An 18,416-nucleotide genomic window follows, 5' to 3' on the forward strand; every position below is an offset into this window, starting at 1 on the left:
TGGCACCCAATTTGCTAAAGATGGCACCACCAATGTCTACAGCAACGCCTAACACATATCATTTATTCACTGATTATTTGTGGAAGGAAGAAAAGGAGGGAGGGAGGGAAGAAAGAAAGGAGGAAGGGCACGAGGCATAGATACAGTTGGAGAGGTTAGAGTTCCACATATGAACCTTACCAAAACCAGGCTCAATGACAAAAGAATACAGAACAAAGCAAGTGATGGTATAGGACTTTACCCAGGAAATCCCTGAATGGAGGAGTAAGTAAGACTTCCTCGGTTCATGGCCTAGCCTTGGACTGAGAAAGAGGAGGGTCAGGAGATTGGAATTTTAAGAGCTGGGTCAGAGAGACACATGTAGGAACCAGGAGGTAGGCCAGCCACACCCACCCCAACTCTTTTTTACAGAACCAAGCAACTTTGTTCCCTTCTTGCCTCCACCTTGTCTTCCCCTTCCTTCCTTGCCTTTTACAGCTAAACCCTTTGTAGATAATATTCTTAAAGCTACATGAGCATTTTTTTTTTGAGACTTTCATCAGTCACGAAAGTCTCTCTTCACTTCATTCCCACATGATTGAGTTGCCTTCTAGCTCTCACTGACACTTAACGCTCTGTGTGATCTATTACCCATGCAAAACCCGGAATAAACTTTTAAAATGATAAAGCATATATTTCCCCCTACTTTAAAGCCCTCCACAGCTGTTCAGAGTACTTAAATAAATTTCGTCACCTGCAAGGCTCTTCATTTTGGGGGTCCCTAACCGCCTGTCTGATTGAATTTCATATCACACTTTCCTGTAGCCATCATGCTTCTGACCCACCTGCCTTCTTTCTGAATCTTGGACACCCCAAGCTAGCGCTCCTCCTAGGGCCTTTATACAGGCTCAGGACCAGGGTGAGCAAGGGAGAAGCACACTTGAGGGGGCGCTCGCTCTTGGGGTCCTGCAAGTGCAGGGTCTTTGCGTTAGTCGTTCTCACCGTCGGGAACACCTCATATTTTTGCAAGCCTGGTTTTTTTCTTGTTTCCCATATCTTTAAATATTTCCCCAGGATTCTCTTTCTTTCTTTCTTCTGCTTCAGTGCATCGACCGATGTGGTTCCTTGTCTGTTTTCTGTCTGCACATCCACTGGAAGGTGTTCCGTGAGACCAGGGACCTTGATTACCTTGCTCGTCACTGCCTCATCTACATGAGATGCAGGGGTGGTCAGTAAATACTCAGTGAGGGAATCACAGAACTCAAATTGAATTCAGAAGAGTATCTGGGAGCTAAAACTGTGGGCCTTGTCCAGCCAGGCCAAGAAAAGTAAGAACACAAAGCCGGGTTCTTTGCAATTGAAGCCACTCAAGGCTAAACCTGCGCAGTTGCCGCGTCTGCCTTAACAGAGTTTCTTTGTGAACCGATACTGGCCTGCGTGATGTACTGTTGACGCTGCATGGAGACAGCCACGGGCTAGAGAATTCCTATTTTGGAAGGAACTACTCCCACGTTAAAATTAGATTTGATTCTTACTGCTCAGGGACTGATGCATCCAATCAATGTATTTCTGCAGGAAAAATAAGCCACAGAGCAATCCTAAAAATGGGAGGGCTTAGTTCCTGGCTCAGTCTGAGAAGAAGGTTTCAATAGAAAGCACAAGGGTCTCTTGAAGTATGAGGTCCATGGACTATAAAACACCGTCATTTCAAACTCAGTAATGGACCCCATAGGAAACCATTTTATAGTTCTTAAGTTTTCATCAGCCACATAGAAAATTCTCATTCTACCATTTCCTTAACCAGCCGGTGATGAATTCTTCCACTCACCCATGAGTTATTAGGCCTGCTGAAGGAAGCTCTCCCAGGACAAAATTTCCATCCAGACATCAGTGTGGGGCTGCCTTCCTGACTCCGAGGAGGAAACAGGAGCTCTGAAATGGTGTGCCACGCATATAAAGTTCCCGTTTTAAATCAGATGGCTGCTTGGCTTCCTGAAAGTCAGCAAAAATGATCAGTATGTTAACAGAATAAGAACCTGGTCCCAATCTTATGTTGCTATATAATCCCCACTAGCCTGAAGTTATTTTATAAGCAGGTTTCTCACCATATTTCAATATTTGTAAATTTATAAATATAAATTTATTTGTATTTTTTACATATAAAAAGTCACAGAAATTATACCTACCTGTTAATAAAAATTCAAACAGTACAATACTTTTTTTCCAAAAAAATTACATATACAGGGTGGGGCAAAAGTAAGTTTACAGTTATTCATATGGAAAGTAACACAATAACTAATAAATAGTAATATAAGAATAAACTGTTTCCTATACTTACAACTGTGAACCTACTTTTGCCCTCCTCTGTATGGTGCCCAAGCCTTAATATTTTTATGTATTTATTTATATTTATTTAACACTGTATCAAAGAAATGTTTATTTTTTGGTATATTGAGATTTATTCATTTGTTCAGCAAACATTCCGTGAGCATCTACTAAGTGCCAGACTCTGTGTTAGATACTATGATTGCAGTGGTTAATAATCAAGATAAGGTATCTGCCCTCCTAAGCTCACACACCAGCAGAGGAGACAGACAACATGCAGGTATCTAAACCCATGGGGCAGATACAGACTGCGGTAGGCTCTGGGGGGAAACCAAGCAGTAAGCGGGGGGGGGGGGGGGGGGGGGGGCTGACTGGGAAGAAGGGTGGTCGAGAAGCAATCTATAGCTGATGTCTGTGGGGATCACAGATTAGACAAGGGGCAAGAGTAGAAGCCAGGAAGCCAGCTGAGGCCACTGTGGCAGCCTAGATCAGCGATTTTCAACCTTTTTCATCTCTTGGCACACAAACTATTATAATCACTACAATTCTGTGGCATACCAACAAATACACTTTTTGTCGATCTGACAAAAAAATAGGTATAATTTTGATCTATTCACACTGGATGGCTATTGTTGTGTTGGCTGTTGCCATTTTTTTAATTTGACAATCTAAGGAAAAGAGGTCAGAATCCCTGACTAAATGGTCACGTATTGCGTGTTTTAAAAATTCTGGCAGAACACCAGTTGAAAATCACGGGTCTAGACTGATGAATTCTTCTGATCTATTGTGTAGTGTGCTGTGGGTGACTCTGAATTGCCCATCAGTTACTTTATGTTTTAATTTTATTATAGCATCCTTCTTCCTGGGGGATACTCGGCCCAGAATCATTCTGCTCCACATTTTGGTGGAAAAGTACCTGGTATCTAACTTGCTTCAAGACCAACACTGAGCTCAGGCAGTCTATAGATGCAAGGACCAAAATCAAGTTAGAAGAATCAGGTTAAATCCACTTTGACTAATCTGAAAAGACAGAGCAACGAGGCTCTGTATATTGTTGTAAAAATGAATGAAACACACACAAAATGCTCTCCATAACCCTTTTGTCTGAAGACATCAATTTTAATAATTGAATGGGTTGATTTCAGAGATATATTTATCTATTTCACGTGCCTGAACACACTGATGAATTTATCATCTATTGTTTCACTCTTCAGGTTGTTTCCAAGTAGAGTGAAAACACTGAAAAAATTATAGTGTACCTAAAACAGGACTGTCTCCTTTTTAAAATCAGCCCTTTAAGATAAGAGTACCACACACGAGAGAACAGTGTCAAGGGATAAGAACCTTTACAGACTCTTATCATTTGTTGCAACATCTTCTTCCAAAGAGACTGAAGCATTGCAAGGGGCCACCAAAAGTTACAAGAACCATTTGAGATTATGTTTCTAAGAAGGAAGTATATAATTTAAAAAAAAGAATCCATTGTTGTGGTAGTTTTTAAGTACACTGTTTTCATAGGTTTTTAATGTTATGGTAAGAGAGAGGGGAAATACATAATATTTTATATATGGGTAAGATGATTTGATTTCAAGTCAGTCATATATATACAGAGGAACCCACCACCTATACAACAGGATTTAAGGGGTACGGAAAAGTCTCCTACTCTGCAAAACATCAGTCTCCCTGCTTGATCATCTCAGGGGATCTGAAAGGTTAGATCATCATCTGTCTTTATCAAGAAGCAAATGAAGTACAGAAAGTTATCACATAAGCCATTTTTGACTGCTCCATAGAGGTCAGCTCTAACTTTGTTTTTTTAAGATTTTGTGTATTTATATTTAGAGAGAGGGGAAGGGAGGGAGAAAGAGAGGGAGGTAAACATCGATGTGTGAGAATATTGATTGGTTGTCTCTCATTTGTGCCGTGACTGGGGACTGAATCCGCAACCCAGGCATGTACCCTGACCATGAAATGAACCAGTGACCATTCGTTTTGCAGGATGACACTCAACCAACTGAGCCATGCCAACTAAGTCACACTGGTCAGGGCTCAGCTCTAACTTTAGATAGGGCCTAAAGGACTGAAAGTCTCAGACACACCATAATTCTGTGATTTTAGAAAAGTGCTATAAAGTGAGAAAGCAACAACATGGCAGTTTAATAAGATGAAGACCTGGCACTAATTAACCTGGGTGACCTTGGTCAATTCCTTAGTTTATCTGGGATTTAGTCTTCTTGTCCATAATTGGACTAGATCAGTGGCTTTCGAACTTCCCAAAGCACGGAACCCCCTCCCAGTACAAAATTATACATGTCATTTCCATCCCCACATCTGAAACAGACAGAAGAGGAAAGGCTGTGCTTGAGATGAGAACACCAGGACCCTACCCTCTAGGCCTGCCCCTTGACCTGCCATAATCCCCAAGGCGCCTTCCAATTCCATGACCTCAGTCTCCTCAGAGTGTAAATTGATTAGTAGAAATGAAAAGATAAGAGCCAATTTAGAAAGTCATTTCACCTGGAGGTGAAATATTTAACATAAAAAATTAAATGTTGATGGAATGATTTCTAAAGACACTCTGAGTTCAAAAAGAGTAGAAACTATGATTATATCTCTCTTCAATGATATCATGCATTTATAGATAGATATGGAGATTAGCTAAACACGGATGCCTTTCCATGTATAGTAAGAGTTTTGTCTTAGTCCTACAAATAAACTTTTGGCTGCAGCCTTGGTCTTACCTGCTGTTCCCTCAATCAACCAATTAACAAATATTAATTGAACATTACCTCTGTGCAAGCAGTTATTTCCAAAACTGCAACGAAATTGTTATTAATTTACTTTCTTTGGCTACCAACTCTCCAGCACTTCAAAAGTACATACAAAAATCTACTCTTTCAAACTCATGAAAAATCTCATATCCTGATATTCTGGAAGGAAGGAGGGCTTTGAAAGCGCGTTCAGAGACCAGAGACACTGAGATATAAAAGCTACAGGACATTGTGAGACCTGCTTTGTACTGGCTTATAGCACTTAGGTCTTGCTCTTGGTTCCTGCAGAACTCCTTTTCTCCCTGCCCACGTTTGCAAGCAAATTTACACAGACATGCTTTTCAAAGGCTAGGATCACTAATATCTTTATCAAATACGAAGGAGGCTTGGAACTTATTCCGGAATTGTTGCTTCACTTCTGAGATAAATATACCCACATCGAAGCACACAGAGCTGCTTCCTTAGAATCTGTGAGGAAAATGGCTATCGCTCCAGAAGAACATAAGAGGGTCTGTCAGGAGCTGGAACCTCCATGAATACAGAGGAGCAGGTGCCAGCTGCTGCCTGGCTGCTGCTTCTGCTAACGAGGTCGTGAGGTTACAAGGGCAGAGCTGCACCACTTTGCCTACTCAGCCTTTGATACGCAGCCCTGACAACTCTGCCCTGGTCACCTGTCAGATGTGTATGACACTGTGGTGCTGTAAAATTTTCTGACTGCCTTAAAATGTCGTTCTAACTTTTCTGCTTAGTAAATTTATATGTTCACTGTAAAAACTTCAGATACTGTAAAAATATGTCACTTGCATTGCAAAAGTCTGCCATACTACCGCCCAGAAGGGAAAGCCGGTATTAGCAGTATGTCGTCTTGTATTATTTCTTTGAGTTTTGCATAAACTAATATATATTGGATTACTTTTTTTCCAAAAGCGAGATGATGCTTCATCTATTTCTCTAAACCTGCCTTTTACACACACACACACTTGTCCCTCCATGTACACTAATGTTCCGGCTACAGAGCAGACACAAAATGGCTGGATCCTAATTTAACCACTTGTCTTTGATGGACATTTAAGTTTCTCCAGGTTTTTTAGTGTAATAAATAATACCACAGTGAACATCCTTTTTGCTACATCTTTTTTAAACAAATGTTTCCACAGGATAAATCCCATATGGGATGCACACATACATTTTCATTTGCTGTTTTTAAATGCAATAAAAGAAATACATATTCATGGTAAAATAGTGAATCAATACAGAAGGATGTGAGATAGAAAGAAAAGCTGTCTTTCTACTTTCTAGTCCCAAGCCTCAGGGCCACTCACATGAGTAGCTGATCTGACTGGTTTCTTGTGAAAAAATACATTCATCATTTTAACTAAGGATCACAAAATGCCCTCTGGACACTATATGAGAATACAGAACTTTTTTTCTTTTCTTTTCTTTTTTTTTCTTTCTTTCCTTTTTTTTTTTTTTTTTTTTTTTTTTTGGTAAAATCCTCACTTTGTTCTCTCGGGTAGTCAGGGCACCACGACTGACAAGCTGGCCGACTTGAGAAGCCAGGGTGTTTCCCCACAGCGCAGCCCACAGTGTGAAAAGCTGAGGGAAGGAAAGCCAGTTGACTCAAGTTTCTCTGTGACTAAAAGGTCTTGTGGAAAAGAGAAAAGAAAAGAAGGCAGGTAGGGGACGGATCAGAGTCTCCTGGCTTAAAGGCAGACCAGGAGCCTCAGAATCAGCAGCTTCCTTAGTTCCAGAGCTCCCCAGAGCTAGTTTAGTGGAGGTAGATTCGGCTGAAGATGGGCGGGGAGGGAAGGAACAAGCAACAGCCACTTACAAATTGTACTTGTGGTTTAGAAGGTGCTACTTTTTTTGTAGAGACAGTAATATATATGTAGATGTATATGTAGGTGAACCTACCACCTATGTAGTAGGATTTAATATATCAAGCAACTTGTTAGGTGACTTTCTGTAGTGAGGGTCATAGCCCGAAGCTGCAGCTGTCCTACTCCTGTAAAACCAAAAGAACTAAAAAGAGCATGGAGAACTAAGCTCAGATAACTGAGATGACTATGTTATCTGGCTTTTCCTCCTCCCAAACCTCTGCTTTTCTCCCCGTAAAGGGTTTCCTTTGTCATAAAAGACAGAAGGCTGAGAGAGGAGACTGGGAGGGAATCTGTGGATTGCCTCCAGCCTGTGTTGCAGAAGACAAGGAACTAGAATCCAGGAAGATCCCTAAACTAATTTTAGAACTGATATTCTGCATTCTATTGGAAGCGTGTCAAACACCCCCAAGTCAGTTACTCATGTTTCGTCCCACATGACATCAGTTTTAATTTCAACGGTGTCATGGTGATATTTCAGATTGGTACAATGGCTATGCTCCACCCCAGAAGAGGCAATGAGCAAAATATTTGAAATGCCTTGTTAAAATCATCATCAGAAAGATTTCCTGATCTTAAAGAAGCTGTGATAAAGGCAGCACGTGGCTACAGTTACAGTGTGACCCAGGAAAGTCTTAAATGCATCACTTCCCTTTGAAAAATACCCTCTCAGCTGATGCTTGAAATTCCATTATCAAAGTTTCCTCTTGGCTTAAGTCCTCTAAGACCTGTGCTAATCCAAACTCTTATGAAACAAGCTGAGCATTAAGCTCTCAGTGAGTTAAGCCTTTGGTGAATGACTATTTGAGAAAGGCCGGACAGGAGAGTGGGAGAGGAAGTACAAAGCTGAAGTCCTCACATTGTGACAAAGTTGAGACCAGGAAACAGGTCTCTTCCATTGCTTTGCTCTGTTTTTAAAAATAATTGGCAAAGTAAACAAATGGCTCTGGAATGTCAAAATCACCAGTACCACTAGTTAAAAATTAATTCTGTCTTCTCAAATGGTGGTTCCTAGTTACATATTTGCACACCACCCAAAAAGTCCTCAGAGAAAACGTGGGCACCTAAAGACAAGAGAACAAAGTCTTGTTTTGTGGTCAGCGTTTGGAGAAGGAAAGTAACACGTGAATGATTGGTTTATCATTTGAATGATTTTATTTAGCTCGTAGGTTTATGTCATTTATTCCTTTATTTATTTTAGAGAGAGGGAGAAAGAAGAGGAAAAAATTGATTCATTGTTCCACTCATTTATGCATTCATTGGTTGCTTCTTGCATGTGCCCTGACTAGGGATAGAACCCACAACCTTGGTGTATAGGGATGATGGACTAACCAAAGGAGCCACCCAGCCAGGGCCTATGTCATTCTTTTAAGTCCTATAAATTAACCCATGATTCAAGGACTGTTAGTATTCCCACTTAAAACACACACACAGACACAACTGAGAAGTTCAGACACTTGTCAGGTTGCACAGCTGGTCAGGCAGATGGGGGTCTTCCTGACCTAAAAGTTCTGTTTCAGTCCCACTCTGCCCCACCAGAGCAGAAAGCTCAAATTCTGTTGTTTTTAAGAAGGGTAGAGATGTCCTCTTTCATGGGTATCAGACATATAACTTCTCACTAATGTTATCTGCTGGACGAGCAGGACTGCCAAGAAGCCAATGTTATGGAGGGAAGCGGACATAAATATTCTGAGAAACCAAGGGAAACACTCCCCCTTTGAAATCCAGCATAAGCGTGGCATGACCAAATGGGGCAGAAACAAATCTCTGTTGCCTTGGAGAAAGTGGTCACACAACTGATTGTTCAGTGTTGGTTGGAGAAGGAAAGCCTCCTGTGGAAAGTCAGGCCAAGTGCAAAGCCATGAAGCATACTTGATAAGACTCTGGAGTCATAGAGTTGAACTTGTGTGCTGCTCTTCCACATACAAAGAGACTCGGCCCCTCTGAACCTCAACTTCCTCACCTTCAACATGGGGGTTGTGATTAAATAAGATGGCGTATTGAATGCCTGAAGTATAAGTGCTCAAAATATTATCTTATTTTGTTTCTTTTTCCTGCCTCTGTCTTGAAAAGTCACAATCCAAAATTCTATTTTATACAAAAACTATAAGGAAAAAGGAAATATGAGAGCCTCTCCCACACACTTGCCTTTGTACAAATATACGGGCATCAGCTTCCTGTTGGATTATGATGGACGCATGTCAGATGTCTGGGGTGAAGCTCTGGAATATGAGGACAGCTTTGAACGTGGGCAAGAAAGGAGACGAGGCCAAGTGAAATTCTGTGACTTTCACCTCGAGTGATACAGACAGAATAACAAGGAAGGAAGAATGAAGGCATGTCTTACTTGGTGTGTCTCTTTCTCTGGTGGCTTTTGTGTGGCTTCCTGGGAAGGTTTTACCCCAGCATTTTTCAGAAATAGCACAGTTGTTTGGGATGATTACAGGCAATCACCGTTCGCCAGGGAAGGAACTATGTTTAGCTGGCTGACTGGCTGCTCCCCGGTGCCGGCTGGGGGCGGGGTACAGCTGGCCTATAGTTTATCACCTATCAGGTCTTGGAAGGTCCAAGAAAAAGGGCCTGCGGGCCTTTGGAGAGATTGACCCAAAAGGATGGATTGTGAGGGGTGAACCCAAGCACCCATTTGAGAATAAGAGTGAGTCTTGACAGTGGAACATGAAATTCATCCAACAGAAAGGCAAACCGGACAGCAGGCTCACCTGACAGGTGGTTATGGCGCAAATGTCTCTTCAAATCTATGTCTGAAATCAACAAGTATTTAAACAACCAAAGGAGATCATCTGAGTTTGGAGGAGAAGTGTCTCTGGGAAATCTCACTGTCCAATCAAGTAGCTGGCAGCTATGTGAGGCTATTGAGCACCTGGAATATGGCCTGTCCAAGTTGTGACATGTTGTAAAATACATGATTTCAAAAGCTTAGCATAAAAAAGTAATATATCTCATTAACTTTTTATGGTGATTACATGTGGAAGTGATAATATTTTAGATATATGTGTTAAAGTAAACAAAATATATTCTTAAAATTTATTTTACTTGATTCTTTTTGCCTTTTTTAGTGTGGCTACTAGAAAACTTTAAATACGTATTTGGCTCATATGATGTTCCTATTGAACAGCACTGCTTTAGAATTTCATGTAGAATTTTAATCCCTGTTCATGACCCCAGTTACTTCTTACCTCCACTTTGTACCCTGGTTATGATGATCTCAGGCTATTGACAGCCAGCACTTCACCAGAACTTTTCTACCACAGAGCTTTTGCTTTTGCTGTTTGCTCTACCTAGGATGCTCATTCTCCCAGATCTTCTCACGTCTGACTCCTTTTCCAACTTTCTTATCTTTTCTCGAATGCCCTCTCTCGAGCAGGGGTGTCCAACCTGTGGCCCATGGACCACATGGGTCCCAGGATGGCTATGAATGAGGCCCAACACAAAATCGTAAATTTACTTAAAACATCACGAGGTTGTTTTTGTGTTTACGTGTCACAATGTATTTAATGTGTGGCCCAAGACAAGTCTTCTTCCAGTGTAGCCCAGAGACGTCAAAAGGTTGGACACCCCTGTGAGGTCCGCACTGACCATGAGTGGATCACATCAACCCTTCTGTTGTCTTCACAGCACTTGCTGATATTACCTGCCTTCCCAACTAGACTGTGAGTTCCAGAGGAAAGTCTCCTGTGTTCACCTCTGTTTCCTGCCCTCCGAACAGTGCCCCACTCGTAGCTGGCCCACAATCAGTATTTCCCACATGGCTAAATGCATTAGCCTTAAATCTGATGGAGACTGGTCGCTACTCTCAGGGAGCACAGGACTGAGTGGGTCCAAGGACAGAAATGTCTGTAAATGGATGTCCGCAAATGGAGTCGTCCTATTACGGCTGTGAGCCTTTTGTTGCATTTCACTGTGTGTACTTCTAAGGAAATAACCCAACAGAGGTCAAAAAACAAGAAAACCTCAAAGCTTAGACTCCCTGTTTACTGGTAACGGCAGATGGTTGTTGAAAAGGCTGCTCCCTTGTACTCTTCTGTTTTTGAAAACCAGATTCAACATTGCACAGACTGTGATTACGGGCAGAATCAGGGCATATATTTCTAGCTGCGGCAGTCTCTACGTGAAAAGATAGTTTGAGTCCAAAAGGCACATGTTTTCAGAGGCTTTTAAGGGGAGACTGACCTCTTCATACATCGCTAGATTACACAGTGGTTTTCAACTGCTGTGTGGGGCAGAGGCTCATTTTTATTTGTATATCTCCTATAAATGTGTGTGGGAAAGACGGTGCATTCCAAATGGTTAACCTTGACTACTTTAGGGTTGTGGAGAAGGGTAGGATAACAAAACACTATAAACGTTTTCTTCACATACCTCCATATTGTTTTATTTTTCACAATGACCATGGATAGATTTTATACTTTTAAAAGTGAACAAAGTAGATTTTTAGAAAGAAAATGTAAAGAGAAATACCAGAAAGCTTTCCTGTATTTGATCGGAGGTACTTCTCACATCCTGATTTTTTTCCATCTCAGTTCTGTGCCTCAGCTACTAACACAAAGACCAGCAGCCAGTCTGGGTATCAAAAAATGGAAGGTTAAGATTGATCTCACTGCTTGAGAATTTGGTGATGTCGTGGCTCCCTGAACACCAACCAGTGCACTCACATATCACAACTCTCCTGCCATACGGCTTTCTTAACCTCTTTAATTGAGAGGGTACCCTTTATTGAGGGCATCTATTATAAATGACATAATTACATTTTTCCATTTTGTTTTCTAGTCAACTCTTAAAAGGTAGGCATTACTATTGTCACTTAGCACATGTGGAAATTGAAGTTCAGGGAGGTTAGATGAACTGTCCAAGGTCACGGAGCTACTTAGAGGCCGAGCACAACTTTGAACCAAGTGTTTGCCAAACCTTTGCCCAATTCACCACCACTTGCTATTTCCTTTTAAGGGGTGAGATGTAATGAAGTGTTTTTGCAACTGGTTCCACAGATGAATTAAACTCTATTCTCAGTGGAAACCTAATTCTAGGTGCCTGTTTTCACAGGCTTCTGATCTCCAAAAGCTTTTCCCTAACTGGCCTTCCATGGAGCCTGATAGTCCACTAATAGAATCAGTCCTATTGGGTAACTTCCCCTGGGACCCACTCTCCAAGGACAAGGACCCTTATAAATGTGTAACATCTAACATCATTATAAATCATAAAGATCATCATATGAATTAGTTATCAAGGAAATACATCTAACAAGCTTCTCAATGAATGAGACATGGGGCCCGGTAAGATTTGATGGGGGTGTGGAGAAGGGATGGTGATAGAGCTGAGTTAGGAACGTGCAACAGGACTGTCATTGTGGGCCTGTGGATAACTAAGGGACACAGAGAAGCCAGATGAAGAAAAGAAAGGGGCCACTAAAGGTATATGTCACCATCCAGGTCAGGCCCGAGCTCAATTACTGAGTTAATAAGGCTACGGATAGGCACAAAGCAGAGAAAACTGGCAAGTGTGAGGCTGTTTCCTGTAGCCTGCACTGCCCATCCCAGGTCCAAGTTCTGCAAATGCTGCTGTTTGTCACAAAATTGAGCACTGGGGTATAAGACACCACGGTTCAATGAGGGGAAATCAGTCACCCCATCAAGAAAGTTTAAAAAGCGTGTTCTTCTAGGAGTCTGCTCTGAGTGTCCCTCTCAGCCACTAAGGGCCAAGAGTAGCTTCTGGATATTTGGGGGGTTGGTTTACAAAACTAGTGCATCTTATCTAGTGATGGATTTCTGGAAATAACCTGGAAAAAATACTGTCTTCTCTCCTTTTAAATGGGATGTGCATGTTCTTCCCACAGAAAAAGCGCACATTGAAGGGCTCCATTGAACTCTCCAGAATCAAATGTGTTGAGATTGTGAAAAGTGACATCAGCATCCCTTGCCACTATAAATATCCTTTTCAGGTAAGCCCATCATGCCGGAGGGGGCTAGTTCCTCATACCTTCCATGGTGGTTGAAATCCTCAGTCATTGTAAGAGAAGGTGAAACAGGGATGACTCTGGTCTCGGGTTAGAAGTTAGACCAAGACCAAAAGAGAGCTGTTGGGTTCTTTCAATTACTCATTCATTCATTCATTTAACCATTCATTCATTTTGTGCTTAAGATTAAGCACAAAATCCTGAAAATGTTGTCATTCCTCATTCCCCTTTCCCTATGTCTTCCTTATCTCAAGGAAATTTCTAATTACTCTGTTCTAGGCCTGGGGCAGGGGGAGAAAGAAACTACCAAGGGCCCCAAGCCTCTAGGTCTTTAAGTGCAGTTTACTCATGATTTGGGGTGACTGATGGCCATTCCTCATTAGAAATTGCCTGGAGGTTCTGGGATTGAAAAGAATCAGATTTTACCATCTGAGAACTATCTGTAATTATACCCTTCGATATAATAGCCACTAGTCACATGTGAGTGTTTAAATTTAAGTGTGAATTCACTTAAACAGTATTAGAACTTTAGCTTAGAGTCATATTAAGACACATTGAATGAATGAACATTTCACATGTTCAATAGCCACCCATGGCTAGTAGCTACTATGTTGGACGGCACAGATGATGGAATATTACCATCACTGCAGGAAGTTCTATGGGACAGAGCTGGTGGCATCTTTAGTCTTTAGGTTATGACATTGTCAAAATCTTATTACCACTCTTGGCATTTGTGCCTCTCAAGAAGTGGGTAACTCCTTGCACATCTTATGGTATCATTCTTGTTTAACAATCTGAGTGTTACAGAAAAAGAATTTTTTCCTACTAGAAAGGTGACTTCCATGGGTTGGAATTTTTAGGGCTGAAAATAAGAGAGATAACATGCATTTTCCTATCATCAAAATCCCAATTATAAACGAGTGCATGAAAAAAACTGGTGAAATATAAAAAGATTTGTAGTCTAGTTAATAGTATTGGACCAGTGTCAGTTTCCTGGTTTTGAAAATGTGCTGTGGTTATGTAAAAGGTTATCATTGGGGAAAGATGGTGAAAAGTTCCCAGGACCTCTGTACTATTTTTGGAACTTCTTGAGAGTCTTACATTATTTCAAAATTAGAAGTTCTTAAAATTCCAATTATACCTTTATCATCTAATAGCTTCCTCTTTTATATGCCATAAAGTTTCTATTTTTCTAAAAAATTAATATGAGAAATAAAGGTGCTGTCAAGAAGAGAACTCCTTCCTCAGCTGTTTTAACTTAGTGATGGCTTATTGATGACATTGAACCTGAGACAAGTAGCCTAAGCTGTGGAGGTTCGAGCTGTGTCTGCACAGCACCCAAACATCTGGATGAGAAGGATACTGGTCCCCTGATCATCCGGAGTTTGCCTTTTTGACAACAAACACTGAGACTCCACACTTGGCCCAGTAAACCAGATGGCTTATCAGTCATCCATCTCTGGGCACACTGCTCACCTTGAACTCTGTGTGTGTCTCCAGGTTGTGCACGACAACTACCTCCTGTATGTATTTGCTCCAGATCGCGAGAGCCGGCAGCGCTGGGTGTTGGCCCTTAAAGAAGGTAATTAATCTCCTGTATGACTGAGTCCCTGAGACCCCTTGATCCTCTAGCAGGCTCGGGTTCCACATTAAAATAAAGGGCAGCCGATGGTCAAACATGTCTCCCTTTTGGTGTTGGTGGAAGGTCCCAACCTTTTATTCTGGGTCCAAGAGGCAACAATCAGTACAGGGCAGGGTCAGCCAAGTCCAGCCCATTGCCTGTTTTTGTAAGTCTCCAAGCTAAGGATGGTTTTTATATTTTTAAATGGTTTCATTTTAAAGGGTTATATAAGTACCTACAAAATATATCGATTTTGCTTGTTGGTGAGAAACCTAAAATATTTACTCTCTAGCCCTTTAAGAAAAAGTTTGTTGACTTCTGGTATGTTGCAAAAAATATAAGCATGGACCCTCCAGTTAGATGACCTGGGTTTGGGTCCTGGCTCTGCCACTTACTAGCCATGTGTGCTTGGGCAACTTCCTCAACCGTTCTGTGCTTCAGTTTCCCCATCTAGTTTTAAAAGGGGGTGTAGGAGGGAATAATAATAGTGCCTGCCTCCAATACTGCTGTGAGTAAAGCCCTTGGAAGTAGCCTGGCTCATCATCAGCACCCAATAAATGTTAACTAGCTTTAAGCATTTTCAGAGCATCAGTGAGGGGATTTCTTAAGGCTCACCTTTCTGAAAGTATAATTAAAGCCAGCAGAGTGTTTAGGTCCCTGGGATGTAGAGCCAGGCTGCTAAGGTGAAAATCCCAACTCTTGTCAATGATTAGTATGTGACTTTGGGCAAGTTCCTGGACCTTTCAGCATCTCCATTTCCTCAGCTGTGAATTCTGACTAGTAACACTCATGGGGTTATTGTGAGAATGAAACAGGTTAGGACACCTCACACACATAGGACAGCACCAAAAGGAAGCACTCAATCCGTATTACTCTTAATATTATTGAGCCTGAAGCCCTGGATTTGCAGGAGAACTGGGTTCAAATACTAATCTGTCTCTAAGTATCTATGGGGACTCAGGGTAAGCAAGCCATTTGAAATCTCAGGAGCCACAATGCCCCTATCTGAAAAATCAGAATAAAAATGCAAGTCTTATCAGCTTTCAAATGGCACGTGAACAGGCAAGTGCTGAGAAAACTGGAAAGTGCTCCCGAGTATAACAGTCACAGAACTACTGCTAAAGTAAAAGTAACCAGAACACTGAAGTAAACACTAAAGTAAAAGTAACCCAAAGGGCTCCAACTTTGAGCATTGGCCGTTCTCCCTCTGGGAGGGGGCTTTAACTCATAGGATGTTAGAACTAGAGGCAGCATTGAAGATAATCTGTCCAGTTCTCCGGCTTTTATACTTTTTCTTCAGCAGTAGAGTCTTGTTTTTTTTTCCTACCATAACCATACTTTAAAGCTATGAATGAAGAAGAAAGAGGTAAAAGCAAAGTTGCCATGGTTGGGGGTGGGAGAGATAGACAGTGGGCATCCCACCTGCTCAGTCTTCCCATTACCCTTAGCATTTTGTGGGGCCCACTGATCCAGTCAAACAACCTCATTGCACAGTGGGAAAACTGAGGCTCAGATGAGGGTCTTGCCCAACCTAAGGACATGCCACTAACCCAAGGCAGAGCCAGACAGGAACCCGATCTGCTGATGCCTAAATCCAACATGCATTCCTGAGTACAGGTGTAGGCCTGGGGAAAGGCATGTGCATTGTCCTGACTATTCTGAGCACTGTGCACTCAAACTCACACAGCTGGGTTCAATCTCAAGGAGTTATCCAGTTGGTGGCCCTTGATAGATTGAGCTGGAAATAACTCTTCTGCTGGTACCAACCCCTTTCAGAAACAAAGAATAACAACAGTTTGGTGCCCAAGTATCACCCTAATTTCTGGATGGACGGGAGGTGGAGGTGCTGTGCTCAGCTGGAGAAGCTTGCAGTGGGCTGTGCCCAGTACGATCCAACCAAAAACGGTAAGACACTGAGAATTCCCTTTCTTCATTACAAAATAAATGACCTCTCTACTAGTAGGAAGGAAAAGCGCTCGGCTTCCCATCATCAAAGATGTCAGAGATTAAATGCAAAATTCTGCATTTTCAGAATTTTCAGAGGGATATCATCTGCCTCTACTACCAGTCTGTCAATTTTTTCTCCTGTGTCTATGCCTCCTTGCTATTCAAAGGGTGGTCCTCAGAGCAGCAGCATCCATATCACCTGAGAGCGAGTTAGAAATGCAAAATGTCTGGCCCCACCCCAGGTCTTCTGGATCCGAATTTGTATTTTAACAAGATCCCCAGGAGATTTGTATGCATAGTTATGTCTGAGGAGCACTGCTATACCTTTCAAGTTTGGAAATTTCAATGGCATGAAATTAAAACTTAAATTTAGAGACAGCCTTACGAAGTATATTAACATTTGTTTTTTACATTGTTATCACATCATAGAAATGTTTAATTACACAAGTTCAACTATATACACTTGGAAGGGGAAGAAAGTAAAAACAAAACAGCTTATTTTGCTCGGTGGCTTCTCCCCACCTCCCCTTCAAACTTGCCCACAATCTCAGAGAAAAAGAGGCCACAGCTTACCTGCAAAGTGAAAACAAAAGAAACCATTTCTTGGCGTTTGAGGTCAAAGGCCCAGGCCCTGGGGATTGGAGTACAACTCAATTTTATGTGATGATTTTGGGACCTGAACCTACAATGAAGGGCAGCTCCCCTCTCATGCACTTTCATATGCAATATTCTCCATTTCTCTCAACCATCTGGGGTAGACAATGTGACCTTAAAGAAAGAGAAGAGTTGAGCAGTTTGGTATGTTCAAGGTCACACAGCTGGGAAGTGCTGTCTGCAAAGTCCTTGTTGAATAGGGATGATGGATCAATCATGCGGATTGTTTTGCTCCCATTACCCTCTCCCCTCAACTTCCCTTACCTTAGTTACCTTTTCTCATCTGCCAGTTTCTTTCTGGTGCTAAAACCTAATGCCTCAGATTGACAACCCAAGGCGGATGTGCTAAATGTAACCCATGGCTGGGTTTTCCGTGGCTTCTTGAGTCATAGCCCCCTTTTAGTACCACTTTAAAAACCACTACTTCTCACCTTCCACCTTGGAAGAGAAAGTTCAAGGTTACCAGTCCCTTGGCCAAGAAGAATACTATTTATCTAATTTCAGGAGTCGATGATCCTCCGCATTAGCCCTTTTGACCATAGTTGCGAAGATGAGTATTGAATGGAAAGGAAATGGAAGGTTTTATGAGTGGAATCCACCACACTGACAGGGTGGCTTGCACTGGCCTCAGTGAGTGAAAATTCTTTTTCCAAAGCCAGAAATCTGGTCTCTAAATTCCTGCCAGCACCTTGCTCTGGGCCTTCGGATGAGTCACTTGACCATTAAGGACCTTAGCGTCCTTATCTCTGAAATGGTAAGGGAAGTTTTAGGGAGCCTAAGAAGAAATATTCACTAAGCCCGCTTCCAGTTTTGAAATTCTTGGAATCTATGTTTCCATTTGCTGTTTCCACCATGCATGTCACAGCTGTTCCCCTTCAGGGTGCTCTGTGTCTCCCTCCATTGAGTGGTGGGCACACGACTGAGGTGTGAACGACTCACCAGGATGACACTTGGGAGGCTGGTCATGCTGAGCTTCTCCCCATGTGAACCCAGGGCCTAACCACTGGACAGTCGCTTTGCCAATGGTCCTGCTTTTGCATTGCCACCTACGATCATGTCCCCATCTCACCATGTACTCATTCTCCTCTCTCTGACCTGTTTTAAATAACTTCATACACCAGAGCTGACAGATGGAGGTCAAAGTGTCTGAGAAGCACACAGCATATGATCACTGGCTCTCGGTGAAGGCTTGTAGAATTCTGGTGTTGGGCACACATATAGGGCAGGGCCCAAGGCCACAGATCTTTGGAGTAAAAAGCACTTGGGGTGAG

General features: G+C 42.1%; 1 protein-coding gene across 1 annotated transcript in view; it reads left to right on the forward strand.

Annotated features, from left to right (window-relative positions):
* Window positions 1-18,416, forward strand: part of ITK (IL2 inducible T cell kinase) — a 53,272-nt gene that overhangs the window by 5,521 nt on the left and 29,335 nt on the right. Inside the window, exons 2-4 of the mRNA XM_024577009.3 lie at window positions 12,804-12,908; window positions 14,424-14,505; window positions 16,321-16,449. Of these exons, the coding sequence (XP_024432777.1) occupies window positions 12,804-12,908; window positions 14,424-14,505; window positions 16,321-16,449 (316 nt within the window). The remainder of the gene's footprint in view (window positions 1-12,803; window positions 12,909-14,423; window positions 14,506-16,320; window positions 16,450-18,416) is intronic.

Source organism: Desmodus rotundus, chromosome 6 (assembly GCF_022682495.2).
Source record: "Desmodus rotundus isolate HL8 chromosome 6, HLdesRot8A.1, whole genome shotgun sequence".
Lineage (NCBI taxonomy): Eukaryota > Metazoa > Chordata > Mammalia > Chiroptera > Phyllostomidae > Desmodus > Desmodus rotundus.